This window comes from Struthio camelus, chromosome 5 (genome assembly GCF_040807025.1).
Source record: "Struthio camelus isolate bStrCam1 chromosome 5, bStrCam1.hap1, whole genome shotgun sequence".
NCBI lineage: Eukaryota > Metazoa > Chordata > Aves > Struthioniformes > Struthionidae > Struthio > Struthio camelus.
The window spans coordinates 77179949-77196947 of NC_090946.1; the positions used below are offsets into that span (position 1 = coordinate 77179949).

Sequence of the window (16999 nt, forward strand, 5' to 3'; positions counted from 1 at the left end):
AGTACTGTACAAGCATCCATTAATTAATTTTTCACATTGGCTCTTTTCAGCCAATAAAAAGTTATTTTTTTCTGTTACACCTTTTTGAGAGGGATGATTTTGAACAAGGATTTAGAATATGCATGCTAATACTTCCAAGCTATGAATGTTAAGGGGGAGGGGTTTGCCATTAGGCTTCTTGGGATAAAAAAGTCCTTAATAGTAAAATTACGTTAGGTCTAGCCTCTCAAAATTCTATTTTAATGCATTGTTCATGTATTTATTTATATACTCTTTTTCATGGTCGTACTGTCTGTACTGCTATTTCTGTTATGGACACTAGTCTAAAGATAAGTGCTCCCAATCTATTAGCTTATCTTACATTTGTAAATAAAATTAGATTTGTGAATTAATGTTCTAAAATTAAGTTTTATTTTTGCAGAGCCTACCCCTTTTAAATCACTTCATGACTGGGCTCTACAGATGTATCCTTGTTGTGCAGTATTTATGCAGTTTATGGGGGAAAAGTTCATATCTACCTTTCGCATCTTTCTATTAAAGAGTATGGTAATTATTTACATGTTTACGTCTAGAGTGGCAGCGAAGGCATTTTTCTATGAGAAAACGGAAGGCCAAATAATACTCTTCAGTTAAAATTTATGGGAGCATTTTGAGTAAAGAAGAACAAATCTCATTTAATGACTTATCAGTCAAAATGCTCCATTAAGGAAGAGAAGACTAAGCAAAGTTAGATTGGAATGCTTGTCTAAGAAGTGTAAACTTGTCTTAGCTTTCCATACCTCTAGCATTTGCACTTAAGGGATAGGGCTGCAAGGGATTTGTTAATATACCTAATCTGAAAAAAATAATGTTGCCATGGAGATTTCTGTAGCCTTGCTGTCACTGGAGCGAGCAGGAAATCCCTCTTCCTGTAGCTTTCATAGCATCAGAGCTTATATTGACTCTCATGGCCTGCATGGGGATGGCCCTTATCTCCTTAATTCACCAAGTTTATGAGTGACCTTTCTGCCCTTTTTGATGAAATTCTATTTCTCTGACAAATGACTGGAAAAAATAAGAGATCTTTACTAGGGTTTCATTTACCACATTTTGTTTCCATAGGATTTTTTTACCTTATGAGCAGTACAGGGTCAGTGATTGTCCCAATGGGAGCTTTAGCTCCTATTTTACTACATGTACAATTCACATTTGATAGGCTTTGTAAAAGAAAAGCTTTTCAGCAAAATACTTAGAGGGAGGTTACGGTTTAATATCTTTATTCTCTGACATGATTACATTTTATGTACCATATATATTACTTAACATCAAAGTGCTTCTCTGAGGCAAAAAACACAGGAAATATTAAAGCATGCTGCAGCTGCTACACAAGAATCAAATGAATTAGAAAAAGAAGCAGAAGAATTAGAAATGAAAATAAATTATTTAAAAAAGGTAACTGTGTATTTCAATTTTATTTTATATGCATACATTTTTATATATGTAGATATATACCATTAGATTTTCTGAGACAAAAAAAATGTGCGTTTTCAAGCACACAGACCAACAGGTTGATTCCAGAATTGGTAGTTATGTTTCTGTAACATCACATATGTTTTCTTAGTGAAGAAGGGTCCATGAACGTAAGAGCTCTTAAAACTTGCTTTTTACTGACCTCAGTTTACACCATCATTTCCCTCAAGGCACCGTGTCACGGTGACTTCTGTACTAGCTCTAGAAGGCCAGACGATACTCTTCAAAATATAGCAGTGCTATTCCTTAGTGAGCCCCAGGGCTTGAGTGTATTGACATCACAGATGCTACTAGTTTTTAAAAGGTTTTATTAATATGTTTAACTAAATGTGGTTTTAATAAGAGTCACATAAATTCCTAGGTTTTTTTTTCAAATAAATGTGGGTATAAATAAACCTCAAAGGTATAACCTGCTGGTTTAAGACAGGAGGTTAGTACAGTTCCATTGACTAGAAGAAGCTCTGATTCCAAAGTGATAATCTTTCAAAAAAGGACTTTATCAGGACAGCACTTCCACCCACTCCTCTACTAAGAAGTCAAAGGTCTCTCCTAAGTTTTAATAGGCTAATAGGCCAGTCTGCTAAGGATTTGGTAAGTTTTTATAGTATCGCAGCTGGCCACTTTTGCCTCTCTGGACCGGATGATGAAATAGTCCATTTACAGCTGTGTCAGGCATGTCCACTGCAGCCAGCCTAGTGCTGAGAGAAGCGTACTGTGCACTGGTGGTGGGTTTTATTTATAATGTGTAGTGGTGTTTGACAGCTGTAGTTATAGACTGAAGTTCCCAATGTGGTAGGTGCTGTGTAAACATCCAGTAAAAAGGGATGAGGTCAGTTAATTTGTGTCTATTAAGGAGAGCATTTAAAAAGCTCCTTGTTTTAAATAGGTTTGTAGTGGTCTATACTCAAAAAACTTCTGTGTTTATTCCAGTTGTTACAGTTGGTACAACAACAAAAAAATTGCCTCTCTCTTCAAACCTTGTTCTGCTTATTTCTTTAGACTATCTTGGCCACAAAAATAGTGGTGCTGTGCACTGATTCATCACATTTAGAAAACATTTGCAACGTGTAGCTGTAATTTTTCAAGTTTTTATGATTTTGAAAATTATTTGTTCTTTTCAGACATTTGAAGGGACTACAGAAGATCAAAATAATTCAGAAATGATGGAAGGAACAAATAAAAGAAAGCTAGAGAAGCCGAAGGAGATTAAAGAAAGGTACATTTAAAAAATGAGCTTTTTTCTTTGCTTTCATCTAGAATGCCAGCTCAGCATTTACACAATGACTACAATGAACACAAATTATTGCTATGATAATGACTGGCAGGCTTCTGCAACCCTGGACAGGTGATTTAATTGTGTAGTTTTAAAAGTTTCATATTTCTTGGGGTTTATTAAAAAGTAGTGGTGAATTTTGATTCTTGAAAGCTAAATGTATTTGGAAACATGCTATTCAGAAGTCTTTGTTCATCGTAACAACTGCTTAGAGAATTATGTGGATAGCTTTACAGGTTTTGAATGTAGCTGCCTTGACTGCACGATCAGAAATAAAAGATATTACCTCTGCTAAATAAATATTTGGTGAAAACGCAGTCAGGCTCCAAATGTCCAAATGCCATTTGTATTCATTTCTGAACCACTTAAGAAATTTAACCCTTAATTTAGTTCTTATAAACAAGCGTGAGTGAAAGTTTCATAGACAGGATTAATGGCTTAGTAAATTACTCAGTGGTCATTTACAACTGGGGCTCACTTTAATTGGAGCTCATTTACAAGTGACTGAAAATCACCATCACGACCATCTTGCACTCATCTGGAATCCTTGTGAGCGTTGAAGCATCACCCTTAGAGCTAGTGCTGTTAGACCAAGTTCCGTGTGAAACTGAAAGTATGTCCAAAAGACTTAGTCCAAGTGACTTTACATTTTGTTGTGCTTGAAAAAGAAGCTTTGTAGGGTTTGAAGTTAGCCATTTAGTGGTTTATATGTATAGAAATGTGTCATTGTAACTATCCCTATGATCCTTTCCACATGGACATTTTAAAATGTCCTCCTATAGACATGTGAATTATGCAAGTGATTAACTTTTTGTGGTTTTTAGCCTTGCACCAGTTCTACTTGCATACATGTGCTTTTCTCAATTGACAAGACCTCAGAAATACAAGGAAGCAAGAAATGCACTTAGATGTAACACTCGGTAAAAAAGATTGGAAACAGTCCCATGGGATTTTCAAAGGAACCCAAGCATATTGAGTCTGAAGAAAGCAAAATGCTAATTAAAGAAATATTGTGAAAGACAGAGGAAATCTGCTTGAGGACTGAGGGTGTAAGAAGCACCCAGTCAAACCTCTCATAGAAAGGGTTTGTGAAGGGCATGTTGCTAGACTGGCCAGTTCTGTGTTTGCCTCTGCGGCACGGAGCGTTTAGGTGCTTGCACCTTCACCAGAAGTTGTGACTTGATTGCATAGAAGTAGACGTTTTTGATACTCTTACTGAAGCAACCATTCCATTGTTTGCGTCACAGTTGTAAGATGCTGCAAACGTTTTACACTATCCTAGCTCACGTTTCTCTCTAACTTCCATGTACGCATTTACCTGATATAGCATATGGTATCAGACCATAACCTGATTATTAATTAATATGTTTTACCTAGAGTAAATTTTTAAGCTTATTCATATCAAAGATATTCGCAATATAAAGACTTGTGGAAAATGGTGTCAAAATTGTTTTAAACAATCCCCATTTGGCATTAGTGTATTAAAAAGTTAGCACTTGTGAAGTCAGGATTGTCATTTGCTAAAATCATCTTTACTAAAAAGCATTGAAAGAGACAATTTGATTCGATAGCTACTGATGTTCAAACAGGTATATTATGAGTCTGTGAATATAATCACTATGAAAAGAGAAAATGTATTAAAGTTATATATTTTAACTCTACCTCTGAAAACCTAAATTATCTTACGTTCCAAATGAGACATGTTTTGCTAGTGCTTCTTGGAAAGCATATTCTATAGTCATACGAGCTAAAACCTTTGCAGACTCAAGGCAATGTACACATATGCAACAGCAGAATATGGGTACCAGAGGCAGTAGTTTCTTGTGAGCTGTTCCTCAGTCACTACAAGACTACTAAGCAAGGACAACTTTGTGAAGAAATGGGACATACTTTCTTCTGCCACAAAAGAAGGGAAGAAAAATACTGTCAGTCTCCATGAACTGAAGCAGAACAGCATGAAGAGAAACCAGCAGCATCAGGGGAAAGGACTAAGCAGAGCAATGAAAGCACTGAGCAGAACAATACCAAATTAAAACCCATGAAATGTTTTACAGAGCTACAAGGCAAGAGACCAACTTGGAAGTTAATTAATAGCTGCTAATATATATGTTTTCCTTTGGACAGGAGAATGGCAATGGTAACTGTTCTTCTAAAAAGCTTGGAATATTTTAGTTTGAATCAGTTATTGCTGGCCAGCTAGTTGTTGATTAGGCTGACTGCAAAACACAGATTTCTCTTCTTCTTATACCAGCAGTTTTTTCTAATTAGTCGGCTGTCGTTGTTCACCAGTTATACACAGCAAGTATCGTAGTTAAACTTTCCAGACCAAGAATTCTCGTTAATCACCAATTAGGAAACTATATAGCAGCACATATCTGTTTGATTTTTAAAGTGAGTTGGACTGCTAAGTTTCTTGAACTCTTTTGAAGCTCTGGTCTTTATTTGTCAATTAGAGGTCATTTTTATTACACAGAAAGGCTGAAATCTTAAATGCTTTGGCATATGTCATGTTCATTCCCTTTGCTTTTCTACAATGTTTGAGAGAGATTTAATTCCATTATTCTATAATTTTATTCGATAATTTTTTCGATTTGATTATATATTTTAATTCTGTCTCTGAATACCTAAAATATCTTGTGTTCCAAATGAGACTTTTTTGTTAATACTTCTTGCAAAGCATATTCTGTAGAGGATTGTTGCCATTCTTTCAGTGTCTTTGTATTACAAGTGATGAGCTTTACTAACCAAAGGGGGAAAAACTTCTTAATATCAATCTTGGAAAAATACTTATAAAGCTGTTTCTGGACTTCTAAGTGTAAACGTGTAAGAATAGTCAACACGCACACGCACACACATAGTGAGCACAACCTCACAGGTAATTATTAGTTACTTTATTATTAGTTAATATGGCAGTTAGTCATAAAAATCCTGCTTCCTAAAGGACTCGTTAGCATGCTTATGACTAGAGTACTGAGCACACCTTCAGTAAATACTGAGCACACTTTCAGTAAAAAGTCCTGGTAATATCACAGTAGTCAGTGTGATTCTTCATAGGTATAATCTAAATGCACTTAAATACAATAGTAAAGATAAAGCCATATTCATCTTTGGGCTTTGTTATATAGAGAAGAAATTGCTGCCAAGGAAATGCAATTTTATTTTGACTTAAGAATATCTATTTTTTTCTCCACTTTGTAACTCAGTAAAAAACAAAAATATTATCTATTTCGCAATATAGATCGAGATAAAGATTTTTTATCTACTCAGATGTCTACCAACCATGAAACAGATAAAGAAGACAAATGATCTTTCTTGTTGTTACTGCAAATTGGACTATTTTGAGCTTCAGTCTGCAGCTTGATTTTTCTTTCAATGGTTATTAATTATGTCAGAGAAGATGCCTGTGGAGTTTTTTTCAGTTGCGTTTTTGGGGAGGGAAGGATGTAGATAGGTGTGTTGTATATACATTGAAATTAACTGCAGGGTTTTTGGGGAAGGTTTCATTACTAAAACTAAAAAAAAAACTTACGTGCTTGAGTCCTGTTTTTAACTGCCCTTGATACATTCTTCTGACTGGATAAACGTTGTAAAAGAACTCTTTATTTCATGGAGGGCAGATATTTAGAAATGTAATTATTACATTTGAATTACATTCGTGTAGACATCTTATTTCCTGTTGTACTCATTCTTGACACAAGCAACATCTGTAATTATTAAAACTGAAATAAATTCAGAAAAAAATATTTCATTATTCCTATTTTGTTTAATATATCGTACTGGCTGGTATATGGTTTATGCAGTTTGTTAGGTTTCAGAGTCCAGCCCAGCATGAGGCATGTGCGTAACTTTACAGGTGAAGATAGTCCTTTTCATCAGAGTTACTTGTTTGAGGTGCGTTCATGATTTTATGCGATCAGAATTGGGCATGTATATTAGTTTAATGAGTTGTTAGGTCAGTATCTTATTCAGTGCTTCTAGTCTGGTATTGTTTAACCAGCAGTGTTGTTAGTTTTGTTCCGTACTGCCCTATAAAGTGCATCCTGCATTTTATCTTGCTTTTTATTTAAGAAAAAGTTTTATAAAAACAAGAAAGAACCTGACTCAAGTCTTCAGTTGTTCTGACTAGTATTGCTTAGTCAGCCATAAACCAGACATTGTTGATAGAAGCACAGAGGCACCAAGCAGGAATGCCAGAAAGAGAATAAAATAAAACTCGGTATTTAAAAAAGTGGTAAATGTTCTTGTGCCAAACAGTCACTTTACCCTGTTTTGTCCTGCTAACTTTTGTCTTACTATGGTGTGAAAGGCTATTTACCCTACATAGATAATTAGCCCACAAGTGAAAGCGCTTGCTGTCATTTCCTCTTTTGTGTGTGTATAGTATGAGTATTTCAGACAACCTCAGGGAGAGAAAAATTTGTTTCTAAATGCAAAAATATGATTTTAGAACTATAATAATGATTAGGGTACTTTTATAAAAGTATAAAACCTCAACTACTAACACTTTGATGCTGACAAAATTCAAGTTGGCAGTGTTCTTATGATCAGCTCATTACTACTTCGTGTCTTCCACTTTCAATGATATTTTCTGCCCGTCTGGCATTCTTTAAGGAAAACTTAAAGGCTTATGGTTTGCTGGAGCTAAAAGAGGTAGAACCTCCCTGGAAGCATGGATCTCCCTTGAAAACTCCATTTACTTGAAGCAGTTGTAATTTATGATTTCCTTTGTTTTCAGTTGTTAACTTCATTTCTTTAGGATATTTGAAGAGAGTGAACATCCACCTTTGTTAAATGAGAAACATCAGCTGTATAAACCGCTACATCTCCCTTGCATTCCTCGGAAATTAGTCCAGTCTGTACAGACTATTAGATTCTCTATGCAGCGGACAGAAACAGGTGCAGTGTGTTTCTGATTATATTTTTGTGAGGATTTTGGCTCATTTATGAAGTAAATGAATGGAAACCACGATAATAAATCTAGTCAACTGTTTCTACTGTGATTGTTGGCACTAGGCTTTCAATGGCAGTTGAATACTTAGCCGTCCTTACGTTTTGAAAATCTGTATCTGTTTCCTCTCTCCTCTGTACAATGAGGAAAGTGACATGTCAGGTATATCTGATATGTAGTGTCAGACAGATTTGAAAACTAGCTTTAGCACTGTTTGTAAATGAATATTATTTGTAGTAAATTGCTTGATACTTTAATATTCTGCGATACCTTTCTTTTAGCTATCTATTAAGAGGAACGTTTATAAGCATTGTTCACAAGTTCAGTTTAACAATGCCATGCTTTGGACACTTAGTGCTATTAACAATATTAAGTAATATTTATTACTTCAGGGAGAGAAGAAAAAGAAGAGTCAATGGAACACTCAGTGGTCACTAGCAGTTCCTCCAGCCAAGCAGAAACTCAAGCACAGGTATGCAGTTCTCCCCTTGGTAAAAACATGAGATTGTATAATGCCTGTTTAAAGTTAAAATACTTCAGATATAGCGAGTGCTGTTTTGTCTTACATAAAATGTCTTAACACTGGAACCGGGACGCTAAGGACTTTGTGATCATAACAAAAACCTTTCCTCCTTAGGTGCTGCTGAAAATATATATCTTATTGCAAAATGATTCATGCTGTTGTGAAGTGAGACTGACAGTTTTATTAAGCATTTTAATATTGGTTCCTTTCCAATAGTTTAGGTGGACGGTCTATCCAAATCATTTTGTATAATAGTTTTTTAAGTTTAGAATAACCTGTGTAGATTTACTTGATTGTACGTTGGAAATTTTTGGAATTCTAAAACAGGATCATAATGGAGAATTTCCTAAAGGACTAAATATGCAGGATGCTATACAGGACCATCTTTATGGTCAACAGCTCAGCTCTAAAGGTTGGTCAGAAAAAAAAGTCCAGGCTCGGAGGAGTAAAAACCTCTGGAAGCACTGCTTTGTACACTTGAGGAGTCCACAGCTGCATTTTCCTTTTCTTACCCATAAAACACAGCTTCTGTGGCACTTCTTTGAAAAGCTGAAATGTTCTGCAGCTTAGTATCTTAAATATACAAACACAGTAAAACAATCTAGACACAAATTGGAGGAACAACTTGCACAGGTATAAAAACTACTGATAAAAATCTCATTAACTGCAGGAACGTTCATAGGACCAGTAGATTATCAAAGTATAAAAGGCTTACTCAGATAAGGTAAGGCCATAGGAGATAAAGTCTGTAAATTGGTTGCAATGGTGTTTGTTGTGCGAAAGCTTGGGAAAGTTTTCATACAAAAACCTTTATTTATAAGGGACATCTCACTGGATCTGTTTCAATCCAAATGTTAAGGAACAACAGCATTTTCCAAGTGAAAAATTACGAGAACCAGAACTGAAGAATGAAGTGGGGGAATCACTAAATGGTTTAGGATAGAGCCTGTAATAGAAGAAGCAGCCCTTATAAGATAAGACAGCATGAAGGGCAAGGGCTAGTTTGAGTGGAGCAAGACCAGAGGAAATCTCACACAGTTATGATTGGTGAGTGGCTGAGGGAGTTCAGCATGATGAGGATGAAGGAAGGGCTGCTGCCAGGGAAATCCAGAGATGAGAATGGGAATGTAGGGTGGGACCTAGAGTTGCACTCAGAAGAATAGTGGGAAGCAGTAAGTCAAGGTTAAGGGAACTTTAAGAAAGGGTGATGGCAACAAGGAAAAGAGGATGGAGTCTGAGGAAAAATAAAAGGAGTGGAGGAAAGGAGGTTGCTGTGGTTCAGAAAAGGAGCGCTATAAGCTGCAGGAGCTGAGTGGCAGAAAGATTCTGCATACCCAGCCCTTGTGTCCCCCACCCCAATTTAATGTAGTTTAATAAGTTTTAGAAATTAAAACAAAACAAACAGCTAGCAGCTCCCTATGAAATAACGTGTTTCTGATGCTAAGGCAAAGAGTGCTAGTGCCACTCTGTGCCCTTTAGGCACAAATATGTGCTATATGTGAGAGCTAGGGCTTCTGATCTGATGAAAGCCTGTGAGGAGGGGAGCGTTTCTGTGTTTCCTGCAGTTCTCCACTCCACGCAGGAGACATGCTTGCTTATGTGCATACCCACTTCGGCCTTTAGAGCTAGAGACAGGCCTGGCTCTTTCTGTGTTGTCGAGCAGGAGCACCCTGGTTGCAGTGGTAGAAAACATGACTAAAGTTGGTGTATTCTGTAATATTATTTGTAAGACTAAAAAGTTAATTATTCATCTCTAGCCATTAATGCTCTGAATGAGACTTTATCAAAAACAGTACAAGTGGTTTTGGTTATCACACTGTGAAAATGTTTAACCGGCGGTAATGCAAAGAAAGGCAAAAAATGTTTGTATGTTGTACGACCCCTAAACAGCGGTTAAAAGAGTGTTTAATGAGAAAACAGAGCAGTATTGTTGAAGTAAAAATTTCATAAGCTGCTTCACTTGAATTTTTTCCTGTATTTCAGATGGTTATTGGCAATGCAGGGACTAACAGTCCACAAATTACTGAAGTTTCATCAATAGCAAGCTTGCAAAACCAAATGCAGTTCAGGTAACTTTTCTTTAATAAAGTAATTTTTATTATTAAGATTAAAGATTATGGGATTAATCTACATTCAGACAAACAGTAGTGTTATTTTTGTATTTTAGACTGCTAATTCCTCCAAAGCAGATGACCCCTAATCAACAGTTTGAGAGTGACAATACAGTAATAGGTAAAGTATCACTGACATTTTTGGATAGGATGAACTGTTATTCTATGCCAGATCAAATAATTATAAAAGAAGAAAACATAGGAGCCAAATGTTAATTTCGGCATCAGGTGGACTACCATTTGTATTCATTTTTCACCTTGATTAGTTAGTTTAAACTTGTGGGTATAGCAGGCAGGCAGAATCCTAATTTAAATGGACACTGAGCTGTGCAGTAGCCCATCGATGTGGGATGCATTCAGCACTGGCCGATGCTAATGAAGGTAGCCTCGCAGCATCCCTCATAAACCCATACTGTAGCCTCAAATTGCATGGATAAGATGAAATCCAGTAAAAAAATCTACCCAGAAAAGGGAATGATAATAAACTAAGTAATTCAGGAATTTAGAAGCATCAGAATAATATTATTAAAAATGGAGGTTAACTTATGAAACAGAAACAAAACAGAGTAGTTGCAAATGCACCTATAATTTTGAAGGCACAAGGCACTGAGCTTTAGTTTAATATATATTTTTTCTGCTTATATTGCCAGTTTAGATCTGTGTCAAAAATTACAGTCCTTTTATATAAACAGGATCCTAATTATACATCCTGAGACGCAGGATCTGAGCTCACAGTGCATGAAACATTGCATGTCCTGAAAATTAGGGAAGAAAGCCTGATAACATTCTCATTTCCCATCCTGGCTTTTGTCCAGTTCTTTGAGATATACTTCATCAGTCTCATATGGATGTGCTTTTTATGTTGTTTTCACATGGTTTCTGTTGACTGGTATTAGCCCTCTCAGGGAGCAATAGCTAGATTAGAATAACATACTAAACAATATGAAGCAGCCTATGCACTACTTCAACGATAGTGAATAAGTGGCAGAATGAGAGGAAACTATTGTGAAAATGGCCACATAGTGGGTTATTATGAAAAGCACAGTCAGAACACTTCCTTGTCAATAGCAGTGCCAAGTTAGTGAATCTTTTTCAAGGATTCTTTTCCACCACGTAATTTTTATTTATCCATTTAAAATACTGTTACGATACGAGCAGTGCTAACTTATTTGTGTAGCAAACCAAGAGACCAGATGTGATGACAAAGAAGCAGAAGATGAGTCAAAGGATTCTTCATATATACATCAAGTAAGTGAACCATTTCTTATGTCATAGATAATTATTCTATTTAGAGTAGTCAAAGTATCTTGGCATATTTTAATCCATTGGCAAGACATATTTGCCAGGAATTGTCAGAGTAACTCATTAGAAGGCACCCAACTGGTGAGAAGCCAGTCCATGCCTTCTGATTATTAGTACAGCGCTCATTGCCCTGGATTACGTCAGTGTTCTGTGGCTTATTATGTTCCCTCAACTATGAGTGATTTAGGACGACTATCCTTATGCACATCGTATGTTTTTGTATAGAATTGGTGGATATAACTTTCATCAATGTGACTTAAGATGCATGTGAACATTTTTAAAAAGTGTTGGCATTTGAAACTCTCTTCTCCCACAAAACTAAAGTGAACAGGCTTTGTGCTTATTACAGAATCTGTATGGCTGCATTTGCACCGCTTTTATTAACTGTGCCCGAGTGTGAGTTCAAGCTCATGGCACCAGTGTGTTCAAGCCAGTTGTGTGTACACCTTGCATATACAGATTTATATCAAGATCAAGTCAGAGATACTTCTCCTCTTCTGGTTGGCTCATCACAGACTCATGCCTGCAGGCAGCTGATGAAGAAGAATATTTTTAAAATAACATTGAGCCTGATGAAAATTGCTCCATGGAATTCAAGTGTGCCTTCCCATTTAACATTTCCTGAGAGAGAGAAGCTAGCTCAGTCAGCTGAAATATATTCTTATGGTGATATTCCTTTATTTCACTAGGGAATATCAATAGGATTCCAGTGTGACTTAAAGCATTATGCCAAGCCATAACTTAGAATGAGATCTTTTATTCAAAATCAATGTTTTCAGTCACCCCACAAGTTTCTTCATTTTTGGAATGAAAATCTTCATGTACAGTTTCAACCAGAAGTCCATTTTAAATTAGCTAAATTAAGGTTACAGTTGTAACTATGGTGAATATGGAACTGTGAGCATGTAATTAAATTCCCTTTATTTTTCATGAAAATAAAATATTCTAAAGCATATAATGAATATATATATAGGTAAATAGATTATATATTTTGGGAAATTATGTGTGCCATAACCATTATTGTATGTTTCTTTTTAATAGGATGTACACGCATGTTTTAAGTCAAGTGAGGATAATCCTGACACAGCAGAAGAAAGCGATGAACATTTTCTAAGAGCACCTGAAACACCTGAGTTTGTAAGAATGCCTGGCTCAAAGGAAAAGAACACGCAGTTCTCTAAAACACCTCCATTTGACTTGTATGATTTCAATTTTTATTTAGATTTTGTGCGCCAAGTTGTATTGATGTTTATTGTGTAAGCATTTCTTTTATTTCTGAAAGATACTATAGAAAGACTTCTCTAGAAAGCTCTTCTGAACATACTCGGAATTTTTCTGAGTCATTCTGGGTAATTTAGGAGAGTCTGTTTTTAGAGTATCATTTCTATTTGAACCTGTTTTGAAAAAAGGGAACTCTACTCAGAAACGTAAGAGGTGTACATCCTTTGTAGCTCCTTTACCAAAATTGTTGCCTTCTCCTGCAGTAATATTTTTTTCACCAGTTTCTATCCTTAAACTATTTTCTTGGAGTATGAGGGGAAAAGGAGGGGGATTGATAAGAACACTTCAGTTTACAGAGTAATATTACCTGCTCTGTGTTGCAAGAAGCAAGTACTGGTGGAAGCTGTAGCGATTTAGGAAACTGACAAAACAGAAAAAGAAAAAGCCACCTGAATTACTTTCCTAAATTATTAATGTCGTTTCTTCCTTTATCATTACAGCATTCATAACTTAGGTTGTGAAGAAGTAACACCAAAATCTCCTAATTTCTTTTCTCTCATGAGCTTCTCCCAGAAGTCACCTGGCTTTAATTTGTTTGATTCTTCTGTGTTTGGGGCAGAAAATTCATCTGATGAGGTAAAAATTTGAGTACTTGAGAACATTAAATTTCCACAAGGCAAAGTATTGTAAGAAAAACAGCATTAACAGTGAATGAGGTTTTTCAGACTTGGTATATTTTTATCAGATTTTTTTTTTTTTACTAGCTTGTTTAGTTTTGCATTTGATATCTTTTGAAAACGCTTATCTCCTTACCTGGTAATCCTACTAAGATACATAACTGATCAGAAGTTATCTTGGGCAATGGTAGGATTGACTCTTGTGCAGATATACAGGTGAACTAGATTCACAAAAAGGTTTCTGGCTCAGCGTTGGCACGTAAAACTTAAGGTGCCCTAGCAGAATTCACAACTGTCATGCCAAACCTGCCTGTTTCTGTGTTGCTGCAGGGGGGCAGTTAGTTACTTAAGAGTATTTTTTTCTTTCCCCTACAAAAAGCGGAACAGAGAGGAAAGAAAGAGGAGTATCTATTAGGAACACTGAAAAGCAAATAAAGATTAGCAGCATTATTTAGATGGAGGATTTAGGTAGCTAGCTAATTGGAACAGGGGGTGGAATCCAGATTTCCTTTTCCTTTGCAGATTGCCTAACTACAGTGCTGTAGAGCCATTTTTGTTCTCCCTGGCCTAATGGATAGATAATTGGGTCATTTAGGATAGATGCATATCAGAGCACAGTGCAGTAGTTAGGTATGGCTTGCTGGCAATGCAGATTCAAACCACATGATGCAAGTGAGGGATTTGAATCCAACTATCTCATATTCCAGGGGTGTGCTCAGATCTTGAGGTTACTAGATAGAAGTTGGTGGATGGAAGAAGAATGTCTTTTATTTTGTTTTTGTCAAGACATGCATTGGTGGTATCTCCTAGCATGAGCTGTATGCAGGGCATCAGTAGACTGTTGAGCAGTTTAGAAATGAAGTAGGTGCTAAGACACCTAGTGCTGTCAGAAGCCAAATTATTCTGTGCCTGCTCAGCAGCAGAAACTAAGAATTTAGCAGTTCTCTATTCTCTAGTGGTTACATGGAACTCTCTGAAGTTGGGCTGGAGTTTGAAATTCTTAAGTTGGATTTAAGTATCGATTATAAGTCTAGCCTGAGAACATTTCTCAAGAGTGATTGTACTGCTGTTCCTTCTGCCATTATCAGGTCATACTTAGGAGGGAGTAGTTCTGTTACTGCTTAGCAGTTTTCACAGAATGAAATGATTTTGATCCTTTTTAGTTTAAAAAACAGCAACCAGATTTTGCAGATTTTGGTTAATTTTCAGTCTGATGTTTTTTGAAGAGCAAAGGGAGTCTATTTGCTGATGTAAGCAAATATTATGAAAACTTTCTCTTCAAAAAGTTTACCTTGCAACTTTCAGAACTGAAATAAAAATTTTAATGCAGATTTTGTAAAGGATGCAAACATTCACTGGGAAAGCATCTTTCTCATCAATCCCAAATGAACTTTTTGCGTATCAGCGTTAGAGCTTTTATTTAGTGTCTCATTTTTCAAATAAAACAACTGTTACATTTCAGACAGGTGAAAGTTATTCGGCAGGAAACTTAAACCCCATGTCCCCACACAAAGATATTGGTAAGTCTGAAAATGAAAAGCGCTTGTATATTCTAGCTTTCTTGTGCATATATGACTGACAAGCTAATGACGGTGCTTTACAGGGTAGCCTTGCTTGTCTAAAAGGATGTTCAATTATTATATGTTGGTTTGTAACCTTGTAATTCAGTGATTTATTGTGTACATTTGTATTCTGACTAGCATAAATCTTTCCCTGCATGTCCTGTCTTTTGCACTTCACATGTACTAGATGTCATGAAAGAAGAGGCTTGCTTGAAGCAAACTCTGGCAGGAATTACAAGGGAGAAGAAAATTTAGTAGTATAAAAGTTTTGTAAGCTTTCTTATTCATGAAAAAGTCTGTTCTTTTAGTGTAAAAAGCTATAGTAATTGATAAATACCACTGAGGGCTACCAATTCAGTGTTGGAAGAGTACACCTGTTGGGTTTTTTTTTTGCCCTGAACTAAAATGGAGAGAGTTCATTTTGTTGGAGAAATATGGAGTGTAAACTGACTTTCAGTGATCTAAGCCAGTGGAAGTACCCAATGTGAAAATAGCACAAGTGAGAGAGAGGAGACTCAGACCTTATAAACCATATCTTCCATGCATACTAAGTGAGCTGTGCATATTTACACAATCTGTGTGAAATCCTGGCTTTATTGAAATGAAAGGTGTTTTTTTTTTTTCTGAAATGTTACAGGTGCAAAGCTACTTTCTTGAAGTGGATAAGTGTAACTATTTTAGAGGAAAGTGTGTGGATTTTGTGTTGTTAAATATAAAACTCAGGTGGTATAAATGGCTTTTCTGTCTATGCCTTTGTTTCTCAAAATATTTCAGTTGTTTATCACATTTTAAGTTGATATCTTTGTGTGGATTCTTTCTCCTCTAAAGAACAAAGACTTCTGCTGCTTAGTACTCAAAATATTTCACCCAGTACTCAAAATATTTCACCCTCAAAATATTTTCACCCAAGTTGTCTGTTGTTCCAAATAATTTACGTACTTCACATTTCTTTCTACATAGATTCCTAATAATGCCCTCCTTGAAGCATCATTTATAGTGCACAAATAAACACACAACTGTAGGCTCAACAGAATGGAGGCAGTACAGTATTATTGCAAAACATCCTATGTTGAATGCAGTATTCTTTCAGTAAGATTTAATCCAATAATTAATTCAATGTGTTTTTCATGTAGGAAGCTTATTTGGGAAATCAGAAAATGAAGATGTGTTTACCTTTCCCTTCCCTTCGGAGTCATCCTCTCATGCATTTGGAGATGGAAAAGATGACTTCAGTTTTCCATTTGCATTTGGACAGGATCAGAGATCATCACAATCTCCTTCAGTGAAAGGTTTTCATTCTTCCTTACAAAATACAAAGCCATTTACATTCTTTTGAATACCTTTGACTTCCTTTTAAATTCTTCTGCTACTTAGCCTTGACAAATGTTTTCAGTTTCTTAAGTTAAAGTACAAAGCATTTCATCTTCTCTTTTCATTTCATGTTAGAATACATTATTGCAATTGCTGCAAGAACATGTATGTGTTCATCAAGCACGCATGCTTTGAGATGCAGCTGTTATTCTTTAAATTTATTTTCTAAATATGTTGTTTTCATAAAATGTTGCGATATGCTTTCCCTAAATTGGCACTTACAAGCAGCAGAAATACCATTTTACAATAGCCTGTAGAGTTAATTGAATATTTGAGCGAGAGCATTTAAACTTCTAGATGAGTACTTTCAGTCTTTGATATAAAATAAATACTTTGTGTGGAAATTGTTAGTAAAAGTAACTTTACTGAAGCGGTCAAAGCTGAATTTGAGTTAAATACAGTGTTCTTAAATCTGTTAAATTATCTATTTTACACAGAATATATATGAAGTTTTTGAAATAAACGTTTTTGTTAATTTTATGTAAGGCTTTGTTAATATGTG

The 16999-nt window shown here is 35.8% G+C and overlaps 1 protein-coding gene across 5 annotated transcripts in view; it reads left to right on the plus strand.

The window, feature by feature from the left end:
- The window catches only part of C5H14orf39 (chromosome 5 C14orf39 homolog), a 37051-nt gene extending 20075 nt beyond the window's left edge, over positions 1-16976 (plus strand). For 4 of the 5 annotated variants that reach the window (XM_068947379.1, XM_068947377.1, XM_068947378.1 and 1 more), the window contains 12 exons: positions 422-464; positions 1311-1431; positions 2631-2725; positions 7539-7678; positions 8123-8202; positions 10237-10322; positions 10421-10485; positions 11542-11612; positions 12708-12865; positions 13388-13523; positions 15027-15084; positions 16260-16568. In XM_068947379.1, coding sequence (XP_068803480.1) covers positions 422-464; positions 1311-1431; positions 2631-2725; positions 7539-7678; positions 8123-8202; positions 10237-10322; positions 10421-10485; positions 11542-11612; positions 12708-12865; positions 13388-13523; positions 15027-15084; positions 16260-16462 — 1256 coding nt within the window. In that variant the 3' untranslated portion in view covers positions 16463-16568. Of the gene's footprint in view, positions 1-421; positions 465-1310; positions 1432-2630; positions 2726-7538; positions 7679-8122; positions 8203-10236; positions 10323-10420; positions 10486-11541; positions 11613-12707; positions 12866-13387; positions 13524-15026; positions 15085-16259 lie in introns of all 5 variants that reach the window. The other variant, XM_068947375.1, reaches the window with a different exon arrangement.
- Positions 16977-16999: the final 23 nt, after the last annotated feature.